The following is a 17,614-nucleotide window of genomic DNA, read 5'->3' as shown; positions in this document are numbered from 1 at the left end:
ACATTTTTTTTTATTTTTTTTTTACCATTTTGAGGGCATTTTAACCATGTAAAAATTATGTGTGGCATCCTTTTGATAAAAATATCACTTTAATAAATTTAAGGTCGTTTCTTCATCTTTGGACACTTATCACTGTGAATTTCTAGAAACTAAATTCTTGTTAAAACATTTTTCACACACGCAGTTTCTTAAATTTGTTTGCTAACAATGTTCAACAGTGTATGTACAAGCATCACAGGAGATTTTATCATTTTTGTAATTTTTTACTGAAAGTCATGAAAATTTCCAGCGCATATCAAATTCTTTATCATGTTTAATCGAATTCTGTGGTGGAAATGATGCTGATGGAAATTACATTTTTAACGTTTTTCAAATAAAATGACAGACTCCTTTGTCTTGCTAATGCTAATTTCATAGCTAACATTTGATGTATCCTAAATACACACAATGAAGTAATACGTTTTACACTTTTTGCTAAATTTGCCATAATTACAGCTTGATTGGAAATGACGCCCAATAAAATATTCTGCTCACAATTTGTATTTCCCTTGATTTTTCTTTGTTTTGTCTCAAATTTCATCTCAAGCATGCTCTACACTGACACTTTTGTCCACTTGGTTAACAAGTATACTAACTTTTGTTAAAACATTATTTTTAGGGACAACATTTTTTTGGTGTGGTGGAAATGACACCACAACTGTGTGTTGTCATTTTTTTAATTTTAATAGAAACTATTTTCACACAATAAATATTGAAATGGTTTATGTTTATTTCACTCTTTGTTAAATAATCATGCATTTGAAAAGTACCAAAAATAAATGATGAAGGCCTGGTAAAAGAAAAAAAAAAGCTGAAATCTGTTCATTTTGATGACAATCCACCCATGGAACATGCAATGGAAAAAGTTGAAGAAACGCCCTTAAATATTCCACAATCAGATTAATCAGATAGGCTATCACTGAGTGTGTAAAAAAAAAAAAAAAAAAAAACTCCATGAAGTTTTATGAATAAAAGTCCTTTTACACCAGAGGCGACGCAATTATGAGAGACAAATCACCATCAAATGCCCATTAAATGGTGCAACACAACTTTCAGCTGGTCTGCCCTTCACCGGTCACGGACGAGAAGAACTACTTGACAAGTCTGCATAACAACCATAAAATCACAGTATGAAATAAAAAGTTTTCTAGCGAACCAATCGGAAAAAGAAAACAGATTTCTCCACAAGCTGTTGCTGCACAACATATATCTCCGATTTCATTTCCATCTATAAATGTTTTCTGCCATTTAGATTTTTTTTTTAAAACCTACTTTTTCCAAACTCCTCCATGACCGTTAGTCCAATCAGCATAACATTTGGTATACATCATCTACAGACCCCCTGACATAAAGTTATCAACAGAATTTCAATACCTAAAATTGTCCCAAAGATATTAATGATACAATTCCTACGGTTTAATGCAATTTGAGTAATTGATCAATATCTACTCAACGCAAACTCCAAACTTGACCAATCTCGGTATACATAGTCAACAGGATGTTTAGAAGATGTCCAGAGAGCCTCGTACAATTCTGCCCTTAGGGGGTGCTACAAAATAAAAACTGTCATAACTTTGCAGCAGTTTGAGCAACAATGTTCAAATTAAATATGCATCTTCTTTGGTTCAAATGCTAACATATTCTTAAAACAATCGATTTGACAAATTAAGAAAAATATCCTCCAATGGCCAATCAAATCTCAGCACCTTATATACTGGCAGCCAAAAGTTTGGAATAATGTACAGACTTTGCTCTTATGGAAAGAAATTAGTACTTTTATTCACCAAAGTGGCATTCAGCTGATCACAATGTATAGTCAGGACATTACAGATGTGAAAAACAGTACTATCACTATTTGTTTGCCCGATTTGCACGAAACTTCATATACATTATCTACAGACATTCCTGACCAAATGTTATCAAAATAATTTTGATATGTCAAATCGTTCAGAAGATATTAGCCGATAGGTTTTTGCATGTGGCCTGTTATGGCTAATTGACTCATATCTTGTGAGCACAATTTTTAAGCTGAACAAAACAGCTTAAAAATTCATGCACAAAAGAACATTTTGAGGTTTTAACATAAGAAATAATTAATTTATCAACTGTATTTCTGGAAATAGGCTGAAAAGGCTGTTGTACTGTTTGTCCACCAGAGGAAGCCAGACAACTATAAATCATTCAAAGAGTCTTCAGAGTATTTAAAGGTAGACCAAGTGTGGATTGCATCAAACAGGATTAATCTTAAATTTAGATTAAATCAAGGTTTATCTGATAATTCTGTTGCACAAAACATTGTTTAAAAATAATCAGGGTTACATTTAAATCATTATTTTGATCCTGATTTAAATTCCACAGTAAATCTGAATGAACTTTAATCCCATTGCTCCATTCCTTTAAATTCTGATTTAAATCTCAGTTATGGATGAACTTTAAACTTGCAGCTGAGGTGGTTTCAATATTAATTTGACCTACAATTAAACATGAATAACTTTGTAAGAGAACAGTGAAGATACCGTCAGCCCTTGAGAAACATTGATCATATTATTTATATTTATTAAGGCCTGAAATTTTTGGCCATCTGCCGCAATGTATGCTTTCAAATCCAGGGCGCGAGTGCGATGGCTCATCTCAGTGTCGGCGTGATTACAGCTTCCCTGTATGCAGGGACACGGAACAAAAACTGTTCACACGAGAAGAAATTAGAAAACAGCATTAATTCGGCACTTAATGAGAGCAGTTTCAAGTAACAGGTGATCGTCGCTTGTAATTGCAACAAAATGTAAGCTCTTAACTATGTTTCTATGTTTCTTAAATAAGTCTCACGTACCTCAAGTGCACATACTCATCGCTGTTCATTTCAAGTTAGACATCTTAGGAAAGTAATGATAACTTGACATTTTTTTTAAAGTCAGAGTCAGATCATGTTTAACCACTCTGTGGTTCAGTGAAGAATTTGCTAGAATGACTCAGAGTCTTTCTGACCAATTCATTAAATGAACTGAAGATTAATACATTTGTGAACCAGACTGATGCGTTTATCATTGCGTGCACAGCAGGTGTGGATCGCACCAACGGAGCGGGTGAGTAAATGATGAGAGAATTTACCATTTTGGCCAGGCGCGGTCTGGCCATCAGGAGAACTGGGACTTTTCCCAAAGGGCCGCCCTCGAAAATGGGCCGAATGGGCCGCGATAAGTTGAAATGGGCCGCCATGTTATGCAGAACGGGCCACAAAATGGCAGCACGATATACTGAAAGGGGTAGCAATATGCAGAAAAGGACAGCGACACCCCCAACAACATTTGGGCCAGATTTCCCTCCATAACACCGGCATGTCATATCACAATTGCCGCCGCGTTAATAAATGAGTCCAATCGAGGCGCGAGTTCATCCATTACATCATAATACATTTTCTCCCAGTTTGGAATGCCCAATTCCCAATGTGCTTTTAAGTCCTCGTGGTCGCGTAGTGATTCGCCTCAGTCCGGGTGGCGGAGGACAAATCCCAGTTGCCGCTGCGTCTGAGACCGACAACCCGTACATCTTATCACGTGGCTTGTTGAGCACGTTGCCACGGAGACATAGCACCCACGCTCAACTCATCACGCGCCCCACCGAGAACAAACTATATTATAGTGACCACGAGGAGTTTACCCCATGTGACTGTACCCTGCCTAGCAACCGGGCCAATTTGGTAGCTTAGGAGACCTGGCTGGAGTCACTCAGCACACCCTGGGATTCGAACTAGCTAGCAATATCCAGGGGTGGTAGCCAGCGTATTTTACCACTGAGCTACCCAGGCCCCCCAACCGACAGCGGCTTTAAATGCTTTAATCGCATGCAGAGTGCAGCTTTTGTGTCACGCGGCTCACACCCGTGAGCAGCCGGTGGAAGGCAGTGGCTGAATCTTCAGATGACGCGCAGCTCGTTTCATGAGTTAACAAAACCCCACATGAAACACATGAGACACATGGGTGAACAGTGCAGCGGGTCTCTCACTGTACATGACGTAGCTAACAACTAGTTGTCCAGTACGGTTCCATTCACACTGCACAGGTTTGCCAAGAATGCAGTTGTGAGAACTGAAAATATGCGTCAGTTCGGTTACAGAATGCGGTTGTCACACCCATAAATAACCGTCCTGTTTGTGAATGTGACTGTATTAAGCACCCAAACCAGGTCTGACAACCGTATTCTGCTGCTGTGTGAATGTGGCCAAAGATTGTTTGTCATGCATGACCCATGGATCTTTTAGCCTCCACATGATTTTCATCTATTGGTGCAATAAATATTAACTTTATTTGATATAATCTGTTCCCCTCATTTTTTATTTATTTGACATCCATGACTATTTATCAAAAGAGACCATTTAAAATATTTGTATTGCCAGTTTGAGAGAGAGAGAGACGCACACGGCCGCGTTGCATGTTTATTTATGTTGGTTTTAAGATAGGTTTGACATTAAAACTTTGTTTACTGTTCAGAGATGTGGGGTTAGTCAGACTGGTGGCGCTCCAGCCTGAATCGGGCAGGGGAGAAGTGTGACAGGCAGGAGGGCGTGGCCAGGCCGTGATGGAGCATGGCCGGCGCTGAATCAGTGGGAGAGTGAGATAAGGGGCAGCCGGAGACGCCGGTTCGAGAAAGAGAGATGCACGCGGCCACGCTGCATGTTTGTTTATGTTGGTTTTAAGTTAGGTTTGACATTAAAACTTTATGTTTACTGTTCAGCCAGTTCCCGCCTCCTCCTTGCCCATCCTTATACTGTTACAGACATATTTTCTGATGTTCATGGTATTGGTGTCATTTAATAGTTGTGCCTATATTTCTGCGACTGCTGTCGTAAGATTCCTTCGGTCATGCAGAGCATGCTGATCCTCAATTTGCCACAAGTAGCCATACTTCCTGTGTGCCATTATGAATTTCATTGAAAGCCTACATTTTCGAACACCTCCTAGGCCGCAAGTCCAATTCATTCAAAATTTGTCATGTGTCATCTAGAGACATTCATAACAAAAAGTTATCAAAAGCTTTTTGATAGACTAAATGGTTCTTGAACAGCATTTCCAACAAATTAGATGGCAAGATGCCAAAAAGCATCAGCGGCTATATCTTGGTGATGCTTTGCTGTATTGACATGGAATTTTGTGTTTCTCATTGGTATCAAACTCTGAAAGCACCACACAAATTCAGTGACAGAGTCAACTACTGGTCAAAAGTTATCATGAAATGTTTTGCTTTATAACCATTTCTATTTCATTTTTTACAGCTTTTCTTAAAATCATCATCAGAAATGTCCAATCACATTTCCTTAAATGCTGATGGTTTGCTTGGCCCTGTAACTGATGCTTGTTATTTTTATTCATGCAGACCAAAACATCATAATAATTTCACCTGTTTGTAGGCTATATTGATTTATTATATTACTTTTAATGCTTCAATTTGTATTTATTATTCACCGCAAAATGCCTCCAGAATAATGCTGTTATACATGAACAGATGAACGAAAATTCTGTTTCATGCAGATATTAATATCAGAGACACCAGGAGAAACCACAGATAACAACATATTCCACAGTTAATGTGGCCAACAAATTCAGCTTCATCTGGTATGAAAAAAATAATAATTATCATTTAATTAATTAATAATTGTAAAATAATAAGTATTATTATTAAATAATACTATTATTAATTATTATTAGGCTATTATTATGAAAAGGCATATACAAGGCATATTTTATTAATAGTAACTATAAACGTAAGTGTAACATTTAAAAATGGGCGTTTCGTTTTAATGCACTTTCAGTTTAAGCCCCGCCCACACACGGTTCTATCCGAATGCAGAGACAGATATAGATCATTTTGTCATATGAACAAATGCAAATACAGATAATGGCTTTGCTGCACACCCCGACTTTTGCAGTTTAATAATCACTTTGAGTCACGTAGTTTCAGACTGAAAAGCTACCGTCATCACACAGAAACACTTCAGAATAAAAGCGAGTATGACAGAAACTCTATATCACTATTGTAAAGTTATGTAATATTCACTGTACTACTACTACCAATAATAATAAATCAGAGGTAACTGTATTATATTTAAGCAATATCTCATATCTGTGATGCTCTGTTATGCAGCACTTTAGTTGACTCCAGTGTTGTATTCTGGATTGTGCTGTGAGGGTCTGTATATAAGCACTTCATTTGATAAAAAAATAGTACAACATTATGTTGAAAATAATTGTTATTTTTCATTTGATTAAAGTTTTAATTAAATCATTTATTTAAAGTATCGTACTCATTCTCATTCTCAAAAAAATGCTATCGGGACACTCCTTTAGATATACAGTGTATGATGATGTTGACATTTACATTGTTTTATATTTACAAGAAAAAACTGACTTCTTAGTGGCTCTTCAGCATAGTCCTACCATGGACTCGAACTTTATAATACAGCGAGACGCTAATAAGAGAGCAAGACACAACGGCCAAAGACCTCCACCTCTGGGGGCCGTTCACTACGAACACGTGCGTCTTTTTCTATGCAAGCATGCGCTAAACAGATGTCTTCGAACTTTGCGTCGTGTCTCGCAATTTTTTCAGCATCTTGTGCAGTAAAGATGCCTTTTTTTAGATGCGGTGTCAATTCAAAAGGAAATTCAACTTTAAAACACATCTCGAGACATCTGCATTGTGTTTTATCCGTTGCACTGCGCCTGCTTTAAGTCATCATCAGTGATTGGCAAACATCCAAAATTCGTAATGCTCATTTTAGCATTCAAATGTGCATTTTTATCTTAAATTCGACAACTATTTGAATTTTAATTTGACAGTCTTACTACAAGAGTCTGTATAATGCAAGCAATAAAACACTAATCTTCAATCTGACCCATTATTAGATACTTCTATAAGGGTAACAACAGCACAGCAATAAAGATTACAAAATTTTGTGGAGAAACAACAATTTTTTCGGTGCTCACGTAAGATTTAATGCGAAGGCAAGAAGGAAGCAATATGAAACACATGATGAAGACAATCCACGTAAGATCAGAGAGTTTTTTTTTTTTTTATAAAAAGGATCCTCACTGCTGGTTTAGATTGTCTTCCTCGAGTTACCCCTTGTCGGTGGTAAAAACAGCTTTCTGTGCTTTAGTGCACAGGTTTTGGTTTTGGTAACTGCAGCGGCTCATGACACGAGACCCAAAGCACATATTTTATTGGTCGCAGTATTTCATCGCCTGGCGAAAAAAAAAAAATCTTGCTTTGTCGGCGTGCAAATGTTCGCTCCCTGTGTGAATGGCTTCATAGGAATACATTGATTCTTTTTAAGAATTCGCAGTGAAAATTCACATTTGGTGTGAAAAGGCCTTTGGTGTAAGACCAACTGGCATGCTCCCTGATGTCACAGACACATTGGTGAACTACTAAAATCAGTGTATTACCAGCGCTGCGGTAACTGAGATCTCCCAGGATTTTGTCTCCGACTTTCCGTAGCTTCCACTGTGAGCGCAAACGCAGCAGCTCTGAGTTAAAGTCTCTCTGTCTGCGGTGCTCCTGGTTCTCTGTTACTGACTTGGTCAGTTTCTCTGCACCTTTAAGAAGCAGCTGGGCTGCAGTGGCCAAAGACTTTTTCTTACTGATCAACTGGAAAACCTGCGGAGTCTAAACACACACACACACACACCCACACACACGTTTTAACCCTTTAAGCTCTGAGAGTGTTTTCAAAGATTTCCTGTTTCAATGGCATATCCAAAATTAAAGGCTTATAACTCGACAAAAAAAAAAAAAAAAACACAAACAAGTGTTTGGCATCATTTTAACGAAAACTTTTACAAAATTTGAATGATATAGATTATGATCAATTCTGAGACTCTCAGCCTAAGAAACAGCTTAAAAAAATAAAAAATAAAAAATAAATAAATCACAAAACTTGAGCTAAAAATGTACTTTTTTCTTCTTTTTCTGATTTGACATTATATATCTCAGGGTTTAAATAAGGTAGCGCCGACAAATTGCTTTTGTTTTGTTCCCAATGCTGTCAAAATGTTGTGTTGATACAACAAAGCAATCAAAAGTTAGAGCACTACAAAAATAATTTATCATAGTGTCCAAAAACGTCTCCAAACAAATAAACATAATAACTGTACATAAGAACTAATTACACAACAATGACTAAAGGTATGCTCTCTCTTCAAAGCATGAAGGCATGAGTAACGAGATCTCATTCAGTTTCATTCTGTGTCATGTGAGTCATCATTGTGTCTGTGTCATGTACCTGGCACCACCTCCTGGTGGCCATATGTAATTATAGTGGATGATCCTCTCTGCCCATATTTGAATGATTTTCACCTCTGGTTGCAGCGATCTGAATCCTAATACGATTAGTTTAAAATGTATACATATACTTAGCTTTTACTCGCTATATTTTTATCGGCAAGTAAAACCAATAGGCTGGTTGTATTCTACTCTTTGAGAGCTTTCCAATGACATGTGACACATGGCTATTTGATCAGTTCCATGTTTTTACCAATTACAATAAAATGTAATGTGCAAAATTCTTAACAAATTATTAAAATGGAACAGTTCTGATTTGTCTACAAATTTCAAAGCACCTGTTCAGTTTTGGTCATAATGTCTACATGCATTGTAAAGAAGAGCTTTAAAGCTTTAAAACAATACCTATTTTGTGTTGGTCAAGACTGTAGTTATTAATATTTTGATCAATATTTTTCTCGCCGAGAGAGCTTTAAGGGTTAGTGTCAACATGAAACAGCATTTGCAACCCATTTTACCTCCACAATGTAACATATTTCAGCATAAAACAGGATATTCAACGAGAAAATAATGTAGGACGGAACTTGATTTTATCAATCGGGAATTAATTGGATCATGAAAACTGGCCGTTTCTTACCAGAATGCAAGTTTGCAATGGATTGTGGAGGGCTACTCTCACCACCTTGCTTTTTATAATAGTGAGTTTAATACAAGCTCTGTGTTGATGTGGTTTGTGTTTTGAATTACCTTTGCCATAGTTGTATCCTGGGACACTGGGTCGAGGGCCATGTACTTCTTCTCTTTGACCACGTTGAGGACATCATGCAGCACACACATCTCTGTTAGAGCACTACGCAGGTTGTTACGCACAGAGTCCCATGGCCACAGCGATGGCTGAAACTTCACTGTACCTGTCAGCAGAAAGCAGCTGTGATGTTTTATGCCTGTATGAAGAATAAGCACCAATGAGGTCTAAAAGACATACCCTCGTCCTCCTCTGGTTCCAGTTTGCGCCACTCTTCCCTGCTCTCTCCTTCAGGCCGTTCATCATCTGAATCTGAACTCTGGCCGAAGTCGATCCTCTGAGCGAGTTTAGCCAGATTCTGAGACATAGACAGCGGCGGGACATACGTCTCCAAACCATCCAGAGACACTTCCTGTACCTGACGCTCACAGGACGACTCAATACTCACAAGAACCGCTGGACCCCCCGACATCATGTTGAAGTCTACTACTGAGAAATTACAATAAACATTCAGTCACCCTAAATGCTGTCTAGGTAGATGATTTACTAATTTTGAAACTATGATCCCCAAAAATGCTTTCTTGGTAGAATGACCAATATGATGTCAAAATAGGCTGTCTAGGTAGGCAATTCATAAGGTTTTGGAATTTCAAGTTTAAGTAGGAAGCCCATGATGCCCAGTAATACCGTCTAGAAGCTTACTAGAATTGGCACTTCGACACCCCAAAATGCTGTCTAAATAAGCAGCTCACTAGGTTTTAAGACTACGATGCCCACAAATGTAAATCTAGATAGGCAGCTCACTAGATTTGGACACTATGATGCCCCAAAATGCTGTCTAGATAGGAGGCTCACTAGATTTTAGGACTGCCATACCCACAAAAGTAGTCTAGATAGGCAGCTCATTAAATTTGATGAATACAATACCCACAAATGTCATCTATATAGACAGCTTAGTAGGGTTTAAAACTTTTGATGCTCCAAAATGCTGTCTAGATAGGCAGCGCACTAGATTTTAAGACTACGATACACACAAATGTCATCTAGATTGGAAGCACACTAGATTATGATACCCACAAATGCTGTCTAGATAGGCATCTCACTAGGGTTTAAGACTAGGATGCCACAAAATGCTGTCTAGATAGGAAGCTCACTAGATTTTTGGACTACCATACCCACAAAACTAGTCTAGGCAGGAAGCTCAATAGCTTTGGACTCTATGATGCCCCAAAATGTGGTCCATTTAGGCAGCTCACTAGGCTTTAAGACTACAGTGCCCAACAAATTACATTTAGATAAGTAGTTCACTAAATTTTGAACCTGTGATACCCAAAGATGTTATCTAGATAGGCAGCTCACTATTTTTGGACACTGTGACAGCTCATTACATTTGATAAATACGATAGCAACAAATGTCGTCTATACAGACAGCTTAGTAGGGTTTAAGACTTTAATGCTCCAAAATTCTGTCTAGATAGGCATCTCACTAGGGTTTAAGACGAGGAAGCCCCAAAACGCTGTCAAGATAGGCATCTCACTAGGGTTCGAGACGAGGATGCCCCAAATTGCTGTCTAGAGAGAGAGCTCAACTGGGTTTAGAGACACATCAATTGATTCAAAGCTGTTAAATAAGCTTTGTGCAGCTCTCTGAATCTCACACACTAAACTGTAACGCTCATGTTATTATTCTAGGAGGTGATATGAAAGATGAAGTGTTCTGCAGTATACTTACATCTATGCAGTGATCTTCTGTTTGTATTTGTTGTAGTTTTTGAGCTAACACTACTGTGCCCACTGCTACTGAACGATAGCTGCTCAAATCACGCGAGAACTGGCGCTGTGAGCGAGAAGGTCAAAGTTGAAATGAGACTAAAGGAGATTTTGTTTTATTTATTTTATAAGCGTGTTTGATACTTTTGTTACAGCTCCAGCTATATATATATATATATATATATGTGTGTGTGTGTGTGTGTGTGTGTCATTCAAAGTACAAATGAATAGAATTCATCAAAAGTGAGTAAAATGGGCGGGGTTATCGACACAAACTTTGTCTCTGATTGTCAAGTGTGATGAGTCTATTTCGTAGCTGCATGGACTTAATAATTAAATAAAACAATTGTCCTATTTTAAATTGGTTGCTGTTTAATTTCAATTAAATGCTTATTAAAGTTTCTCAGTGTCATTGTTCATGTGTAAATTTGTATTTGCTGAAGCAGCTCCACATGTTGTTGTCACATGACTTCCCCGTCCTCAGCGCTGATGAGGGTGGACCAATCACAGTCATTTGTGATTACTTGACATGGATTTTTATTTAACCATTTTGTACAGATTGAGATAGCGGATTTTAATTTCATTGTCAGATACCAGTGCTTGAAATTAATAGGTTTAAACAAATATATTTCTTTAAATGAACAAATGTATCCAGTAAGACAAAAAAAAAAAAAAAAAAAAATGCTCCAGCGGGTGTTTTGGATAGAGGAAGTGACGCAACGGCACGTTTGAAAGAGCCGTTTGGAGTCTGTTGATATGGAGCAAATCAAACAAAAGTGCTTCGCGTTGTCCGCGTAAAGCACTTTAATAACTTGGATGTTATTGTGTTATCTGGTCAAATTCAGCTGGGCGTAGCTCATTATTCTCTAGAGTATCAGTCAGTTAAATGGATGTGTTATGAAGTATGGCGCTGTTTGCTGTGATATTTTCCCTGAACACACAGCGTGTTTGATCTGAGGAGTTTCGAGCTGAACTGCACAAACATGAATAAAGTGAGTCGACTGAAGCTCAGTCCGAATGAAGAGACGCAGCTGCTGAGAGAAGAGCTGGACAGGAGGAGGAAACTCCGATTACAGCAGGTCACCTTTAAATCTGGTTATAAAGCAAGAGCAGATTATTTCATTATAGTAATAACTGAACTGTAAATACACCTCTTCAATTTCGCAATTAAAATTCATTCTTGTTTTAGGTGTTGTAACCATCCTAAGATCATATTGAAGAAAATGTCTCCTTGAAAGGATGAAATTATTGAAGAGAAAAGAGATTATTCTGCATTTTTAGGAATTTCAGCTTTATATACATTTTATTCAAAAATGTTCTGTGTCTGGTCACCACATGACAATTTTTAGATTAAGGCCCAGAATAAATAAATATGTAAATATGTGGAGGTAATATTCAAGTAATTGTTTTGTGTGAATTGCATTTTTATGTATTTTTGAATTATTCAATAGATCTTGGAAAAAAAAAAAAAGAGATCGTCATATTATAACAGAACATTACAAATTCATAATTATGGATGTCAATTTGACATTCTTTACCTGTTTTGGATCTCTTTTTCTGTATATATTACACTAAAAACTTAAGCTAGCTTATAAACTTCATATCTGTGTGTCCATGCTTCTGATCAATAGCTGATGGTTTTAGTTTGGTTAATAATTGGCTGAAAATGGGGGCCTGGGTAGCTGAGTATTGACCCTGACTATCACACCTGGAGTCGCAAGTTTGAATCCCAGGACGTGCTGAGTGACTCCAGCCAGGTCTCCTAAGCAACCAAACTGGCCTGGTTGCTAGGGCGGGTAGAGTCACATGGGGTAACCTCCTCATGGTCGCTCTCAGTGGGGCGCGTGGTGAGTTGTGTGTGGATGCCGCGGAGAATAGCGTGAAGCCTCCACATGCTCTGTCTCCGCCATAACACGCTCAAGCCACGTGATAAAATGTGTGGATTGACGGTCTCAGACACGGAGGCAACTGAGATTCGTCCTCCGCCACCCGGATTGAGGCGAGTCACTACGCCATCACGAGAACTTAGGGCGCATTGGGAATTGGGCATTTCAAATTGGGGAGAAAATCACTAAAACATAAATAATTGGCCGATAACATTGGTGTGTCCCTTGTTATTACTTTTTACTTGATTAATCTGAAAATGTGACATTGTTAGATCAATTAAATCTGTGGTGTAAATGGGATAAAAGTTTTGCAAAAACATGCGTGAATCCAATCCAACACTTTTGAAAACTTGTCATTCTTCACTTTGAAAATCTTTGTCATTGGCTGTATGTTGTGACAGGTGCGTGAGCAGGAGCGGTATATCGCGCAGCAGGTGCGCAGGGAGGTGCAGGAGAGGAGAATGAGAGAGCTGCAGATGCTCGCTGACGTGCTACAGCAGGAGTGGCAGACGCAGCAGATGGAGAAACTCCAGACGCTGGAGAAACATTATGAGAACAGCCTGAGATCTGTCGGCCACGCACACCGCAGCGCTCAAGAGAATGTGAGTGAACAGATTATGTGGCAGCTAGGGCATTGGTTTATCCAATAATGAAAAATTTGTCATTTTCTCACCTGCATGCCTTTGCAAACCTTTGACTTTTTTCCATGATCACAAAAGGAGAAATGTTGCAGAATGTTTATGCAACTCTCACTTTTTATTCTATGCAATGCAGGCATACGTTGAAAGCTCCAAAAAGCACCATCAAAGTTGTCTATATGACGTGAGTGCTATACTCAAAGTCTTCTAAAGTAATTTTATAGTTTTGTGCAGAGAAAGGACTGAAATTTCACTGAAAACGCTCTGCTGAACTTGCGTACATTCAAGCTGGCAAACAATCATGATTGTTTAACCCTTTAAGCTCTGAGTGTGTTTTTAAAGATTTCCTGTTTCAGTGGCATGCCCGAATTTAAAGGCTTATAACTCTACAAAAAAATAAATAAAAAAAATGTGTTTGGTATCATTTTAAAGAAAACGTAATTAATTATATCAGATCAAATCACTTTATTGTCACACAGCCATATACACAAGTGCAATGGTGTGTGAAATTCTTGGGTGCAGTTCCGATCAACATAGCAGTCATGACAGTGATGAGACATATACCAATTTACAATAACATCAAATTAACACAACACAATTTAAGCATCTGTTATACACATAATTACACTCAACAACATACAAATAATAACATACACTGTACAGTATACAATACGCTGTTTTTCTTTTTTTTTTTGTTTTTTTTACTATATAGATACACATTATTCAATAAAAATTAAAAATTAAAATATATATATATATATATATATATATATATATATATATATATATATATATATATAGAATGTACAGTATTGTACTGTATTGACATTCAGGCTGTCGGTTGATAGTCAGTTGTTAAGAGACACACAATATAATAATAATAATATAATTTATGACAGTCCAGTGTGAGATATAAGAGTAAGAGTAATAAAGTGCAGTGCTGATGTATATTAATCATGAGAGATCAAGAGTTCAGAAGTCTGATTGCTTGGGGGAAGAAGCTATCATGGAGTCGGCTGGTGCGGGTCCTGATGCTGCGATACCGCCTACTTGATGGTAGCAGTGAGAACAGCCCATGGCTCGGGTGGCTGGAGTCTCTGATGATCCTCCGAGCTTTTTTCACACACCGCCTTGTATATATTTCCTGGAGGGAGGGAAGCTCACCTCCGATGATGTGTTTGGCAGTTCGCACCACCCTTTGCAGTGCTTTGCGGTTGTGGGCGGTGCTATTGCCGTATCAGGCGGAGATGCTGCCAGTCATGATGCTCTCCACAGTGCAGGTGTAGAACCGTGTGAGGATGTGGCGGTTCATTCCAAACTTCCTCAGCCGTCTCAGGAAGAAGAGGCGGCTTATATAGATTTTGATAAATTCTGAGACTCTCAGCGAAAAAAAACTTGAGCCAAAATTGTACTTTTTCTTATTTTTCTGATTTGACATATGTCAGGGTGCAAATAAGGAGGCTCAGAAAAACTGCTTTTGTTTTGTTCCCAATCATGTCAGTTGTAACCGAGTACAATTTTGTGTTGATACGACAAAGCAATCAAAAGTAATAGCATTACAAATATTATTTATCCTAGTGTCCAAAAACATCTCCAAACAAATAAAAAAATAATAATTGTACATAAGAACCAATTACACATGCAAACACAACAATGACTAAAGGTTTGCATAGCATGCAGTCATGATTTTAGATGAGATTTCACAGAATGAGTTTAATTCTGTGACATTCGAGTCATCATTGAGTCTGTGTCATGTACTTGGCACCATCTCCTGGTAGCCATATGTAATTACAGTGATTGATCACATGACTCTCTGCCCAAATATGGAGGACTATCACCACTGGTTGGACCAGTCTGAACCCAATCCGATTGGTTTAGAGTTCCATGACGCTACGGCGTTTTTCTTGCTTTTTGGTAGTTACGAGCATATTGGTATGCATGGAAACGCCGGGGATGGGAATCGTAGGAATTTAATTATTCTGATTCCAATTTCGATTTCTCTCAAGGATTCTGGTTCCTTAATGATTCCATTCATGATTCTTCATGAAGTGTTGTTGTAAATAAAAAACAGCTCATCAGGGCTCCAGACTAAAAAAAATACAAACACATACAAATACACACTCACACATCATGTGCTGTGCGCCCATCTTTCCACGTACACTCTTTGAGGTATGTCGTATGTCGCATTTGGGCTCATTTGAATCGGGAAAGTCTGCTGTAAGTTATAATACGTCAATGTCTATATGCATGTTTCAGGAAGAAATAAGGAAAAACGTGACAAAGACAGACACATTTTGTTCAGATCAAACAAGTGGTTATTAATGTATTATGTCATTATAATTATTTGTAATGTTTTCTGCAGGGAGTGCCCCCCACTAGCTCAGTATGAGCTCAGTTCCATTAATCCTATCTATTAAAAATGTTTTATATATGTGTGTGTGCCATAATTGCTAAAGAAGTTGATAAAAAGTTCTAATGCAATATCTTGTGATGATATATGCAATATGAGAGAGTTATAAACAGTCTTAATGGGCCGGTCATTTTTGACAAACAAACACAACACAAGGATTTAGGCTGTCTATGCACTCTGTGTGGAAATGTGTTGTATTCAGGTTGTATTTTTTTTGTGTGTGTGTGTCTATGTGTAGGAGCCTGATTTAGAGGCTGTGGCTCAGAAGAATGTGGAACAGCAGGAGCGTGCAGCAGAGAGACATCGAGAGGCACTCAAAGAGCTCACGGCACGCAGACATGAGCAAGAGCAGCAGCGTTGTCGGTCAGTGCAAACACACATTTCTATATATGAACGCACACAAACAAACTTTAGATCAAATTAGCATTCTTCAGCTATTAAGATGAAACTATGCTTAAAGAAGTTTCATAAACTTTTTACATGCAGTGTTTAGTTTCAGCGGTTAAAAATGTTGAACAGTGACGGTAAACACAAACAACATTGTCCAATCAGTGTTATAAACCTTATAAATATGCAATTAAGAACTTTAAACACATGATTTACAAATGTATAGTCTGTGGACTTCCATATGTTTGAAGAGCCATCACTGTTTTTGCTTGTACTTTACATGGCAAATGACACACTTAAATGTAAGCAGGCTTTTCATGCTGATGTGATGTGATATTATGAATGCATTGACTTCACAGGCACATTGAAGCTCGGAGGAAAGCTCTTGTGCAGGAGAAGAAGAGAGCTGCAAAAGTGGCCAGTCTGCCGCCGCCGCCTCCAAACCCCGTGGAGGTACAGCGATTCTCGTCTTTAATGTGTTTGTAATGTTGAAGTATTAAAGAGCTGTATCACATGTCTTGTCATTCACTCAGAGCATTGTGAAGAAGACCCCTCATCCACTGAAGACGGCAGCGGCAGAACGCTTCTCTGTCACACGCTATCACATGACAGAAATAGCAGTGGACACAGAGACCGACACTGAACAGGTACATAAATGAATTGATGCTCCACGGACAGGATTTACTGGCTTAAATTACAGGCTTTCTAATGTTTTCAATATTTATGTGTATTTGCTTTGAAATGGCTTGAAATTGTGTTTTTTCTTCAATCAGAGGAACCATAATTTTGATTAAAAGTGTCCACGTACAGAGCTAATAAATTGTGACTGCTTTTAAAGGAACTGCTCTTCTCTTGCAGCATGTGGATGCACATCAAGCAGCGGAGGTGGAGGGGCAGCGTTTGGAAGAGCTGCGGCGAGAAGAAGCTCGAGATCGGCAAGAGAAACTGGAGAAAGCACGACTGAGAGGAAACCACGCGCTCAGGAAAGAACAGAACACGCAGGTAAGAGCCCACATCCATTTCACAGGGACTTCAGCTAAAGTTTTGGTTATGAAATGCTCTCTCAGTGATGTTGAATCAACAAATCAGAGCAGGTGTTTCAGTCTTGTGTTTGTGTAGGATCGTGCGCGGCTGCTGTGTGAATTGGAGCGTCTGCAGCAGGCTGATTTACTACGGCGCAGGCAGGCGGTGAACAGCATCCCAGCGCAGATCTACCAGCCTCTCTTCAGACAGCAGGAGCTCAGAGACGAGCAGCAGCGAGATTTAGAGATCGCCTTCCAGGACATGTACACTGAAGAGAGGAGTATGTGCTGTTATTTCCTGTGAAACCCTCCTTTATTATATATAACTTTATAAAACTTTACTTTATTATATATAATGTTATAAATACATAATATAAAAGAGTTTTTTGTAAGTATAAATGTGAAAACTCCTGTGCCTGTGTGGGTACTGGAGCTGTTGC

At 38.4% G+C, this 17,614-nt stretch overlaps 2 protein-coding genes across 4 annotated transcripts in view; one reads left to right on the top strand and one right to left on the bottom strand.

The window, feature by feature from the left end:
* The window catches only part of LOC127422264 (mediator of RNA polymerase II transcription subunit 17-like), a 32,660-nt gene extending 21,772 nt beyond the window's left edge, over positions 1-10,888 (bottom strand). Inside the window, exons 1-4 of one of the 2 annotated variants that reach the window (XM_051665661.1) lie at positions 10,794-10,888; positions 9,302-9,550; positions 9,064-9,227; positions 7,482-7,701 (exon numbers count right to left, since the gene is read on the bottom strand). In XM_051665661.1, the coding sequence (XP_051521621.1) occupies positions 7,482-7,701; positions 9,064-9,227; positions 9,302-9,536 (619 nt within the window). In that variant the 5' untranslated portion in view covers positions 9,537-9,550; positions 10,794-10,888. The remainder of the gene's footprint in view (positions 1-7,481; positions 7,702-9,063; positions 9,228-9,301; positions 9,551-10,793) is intronic. The other variant, XM_051665662.1, reaches the window with a different exon arrangement.
* Positions 10,889-11,558: 670 nt separating this feature from the next.
* cep295 (centrosomal protein 295) overlaps positions 11,559-17,614 on the top strand; it is a 46,136-nt gene continuing 40,080 nt past the window's right edge. For both annotated transcript variants that reach the window (XM_051665624.1, XM_051665622.1), the window contains exons 1-7: positions 11,559-11,910; positions 13,119-13,319; positions 16,004-16,128; positions 16,512-16,605; positions 16,686-16,799; positions 17,011-17,154; positions 17,272-17,455. In XM_051665624.1, coding sequence (XP_051521584.1) covers positions 11,815-11,910; positions 13,119-13,319; positions 16,004-16,128; positions 16,512-16,605; positions 16,686-16,799; positions 17,011-17,154; positions 17,272-17,455 — 958 coding nt within the window. In that variant the 5' untranslated portion in view covers positions 11,559-11,814. The remainder of the gene's footprint in view (positions 11,911-13,118; positions 13,320-16,003; positions 16,129-16,511; positions 16,606-16,685; positions 16,800-17,010; positions 17,155-17,271; positions 17,456-17,614) is intronic.

The sequence above is a fragment of the Myxocyprinus asiaticus genome, chromosome 31 (assembly GCF_019703515.2).
Source record: "Myxocyprinus asiaticus isolate MX2 ecotype Aquarium Trade chromosome 31, UBuf_Myxa_2, whole genome shotgun sequence".
In the NCBI taxonomy this organism is placed as follows: domain Eukaryota; kingdom Metazoa; phylum Chordata; class Actinopteri; order Cypriniformes; family Catostomidae; genus Myxocyprinus; species Myxocyprinus asiaticus.
Note: the sequence above shows the minus strand (reverse complement) of the source record. Positions and strands in the feature narration are given on the sequence as shown.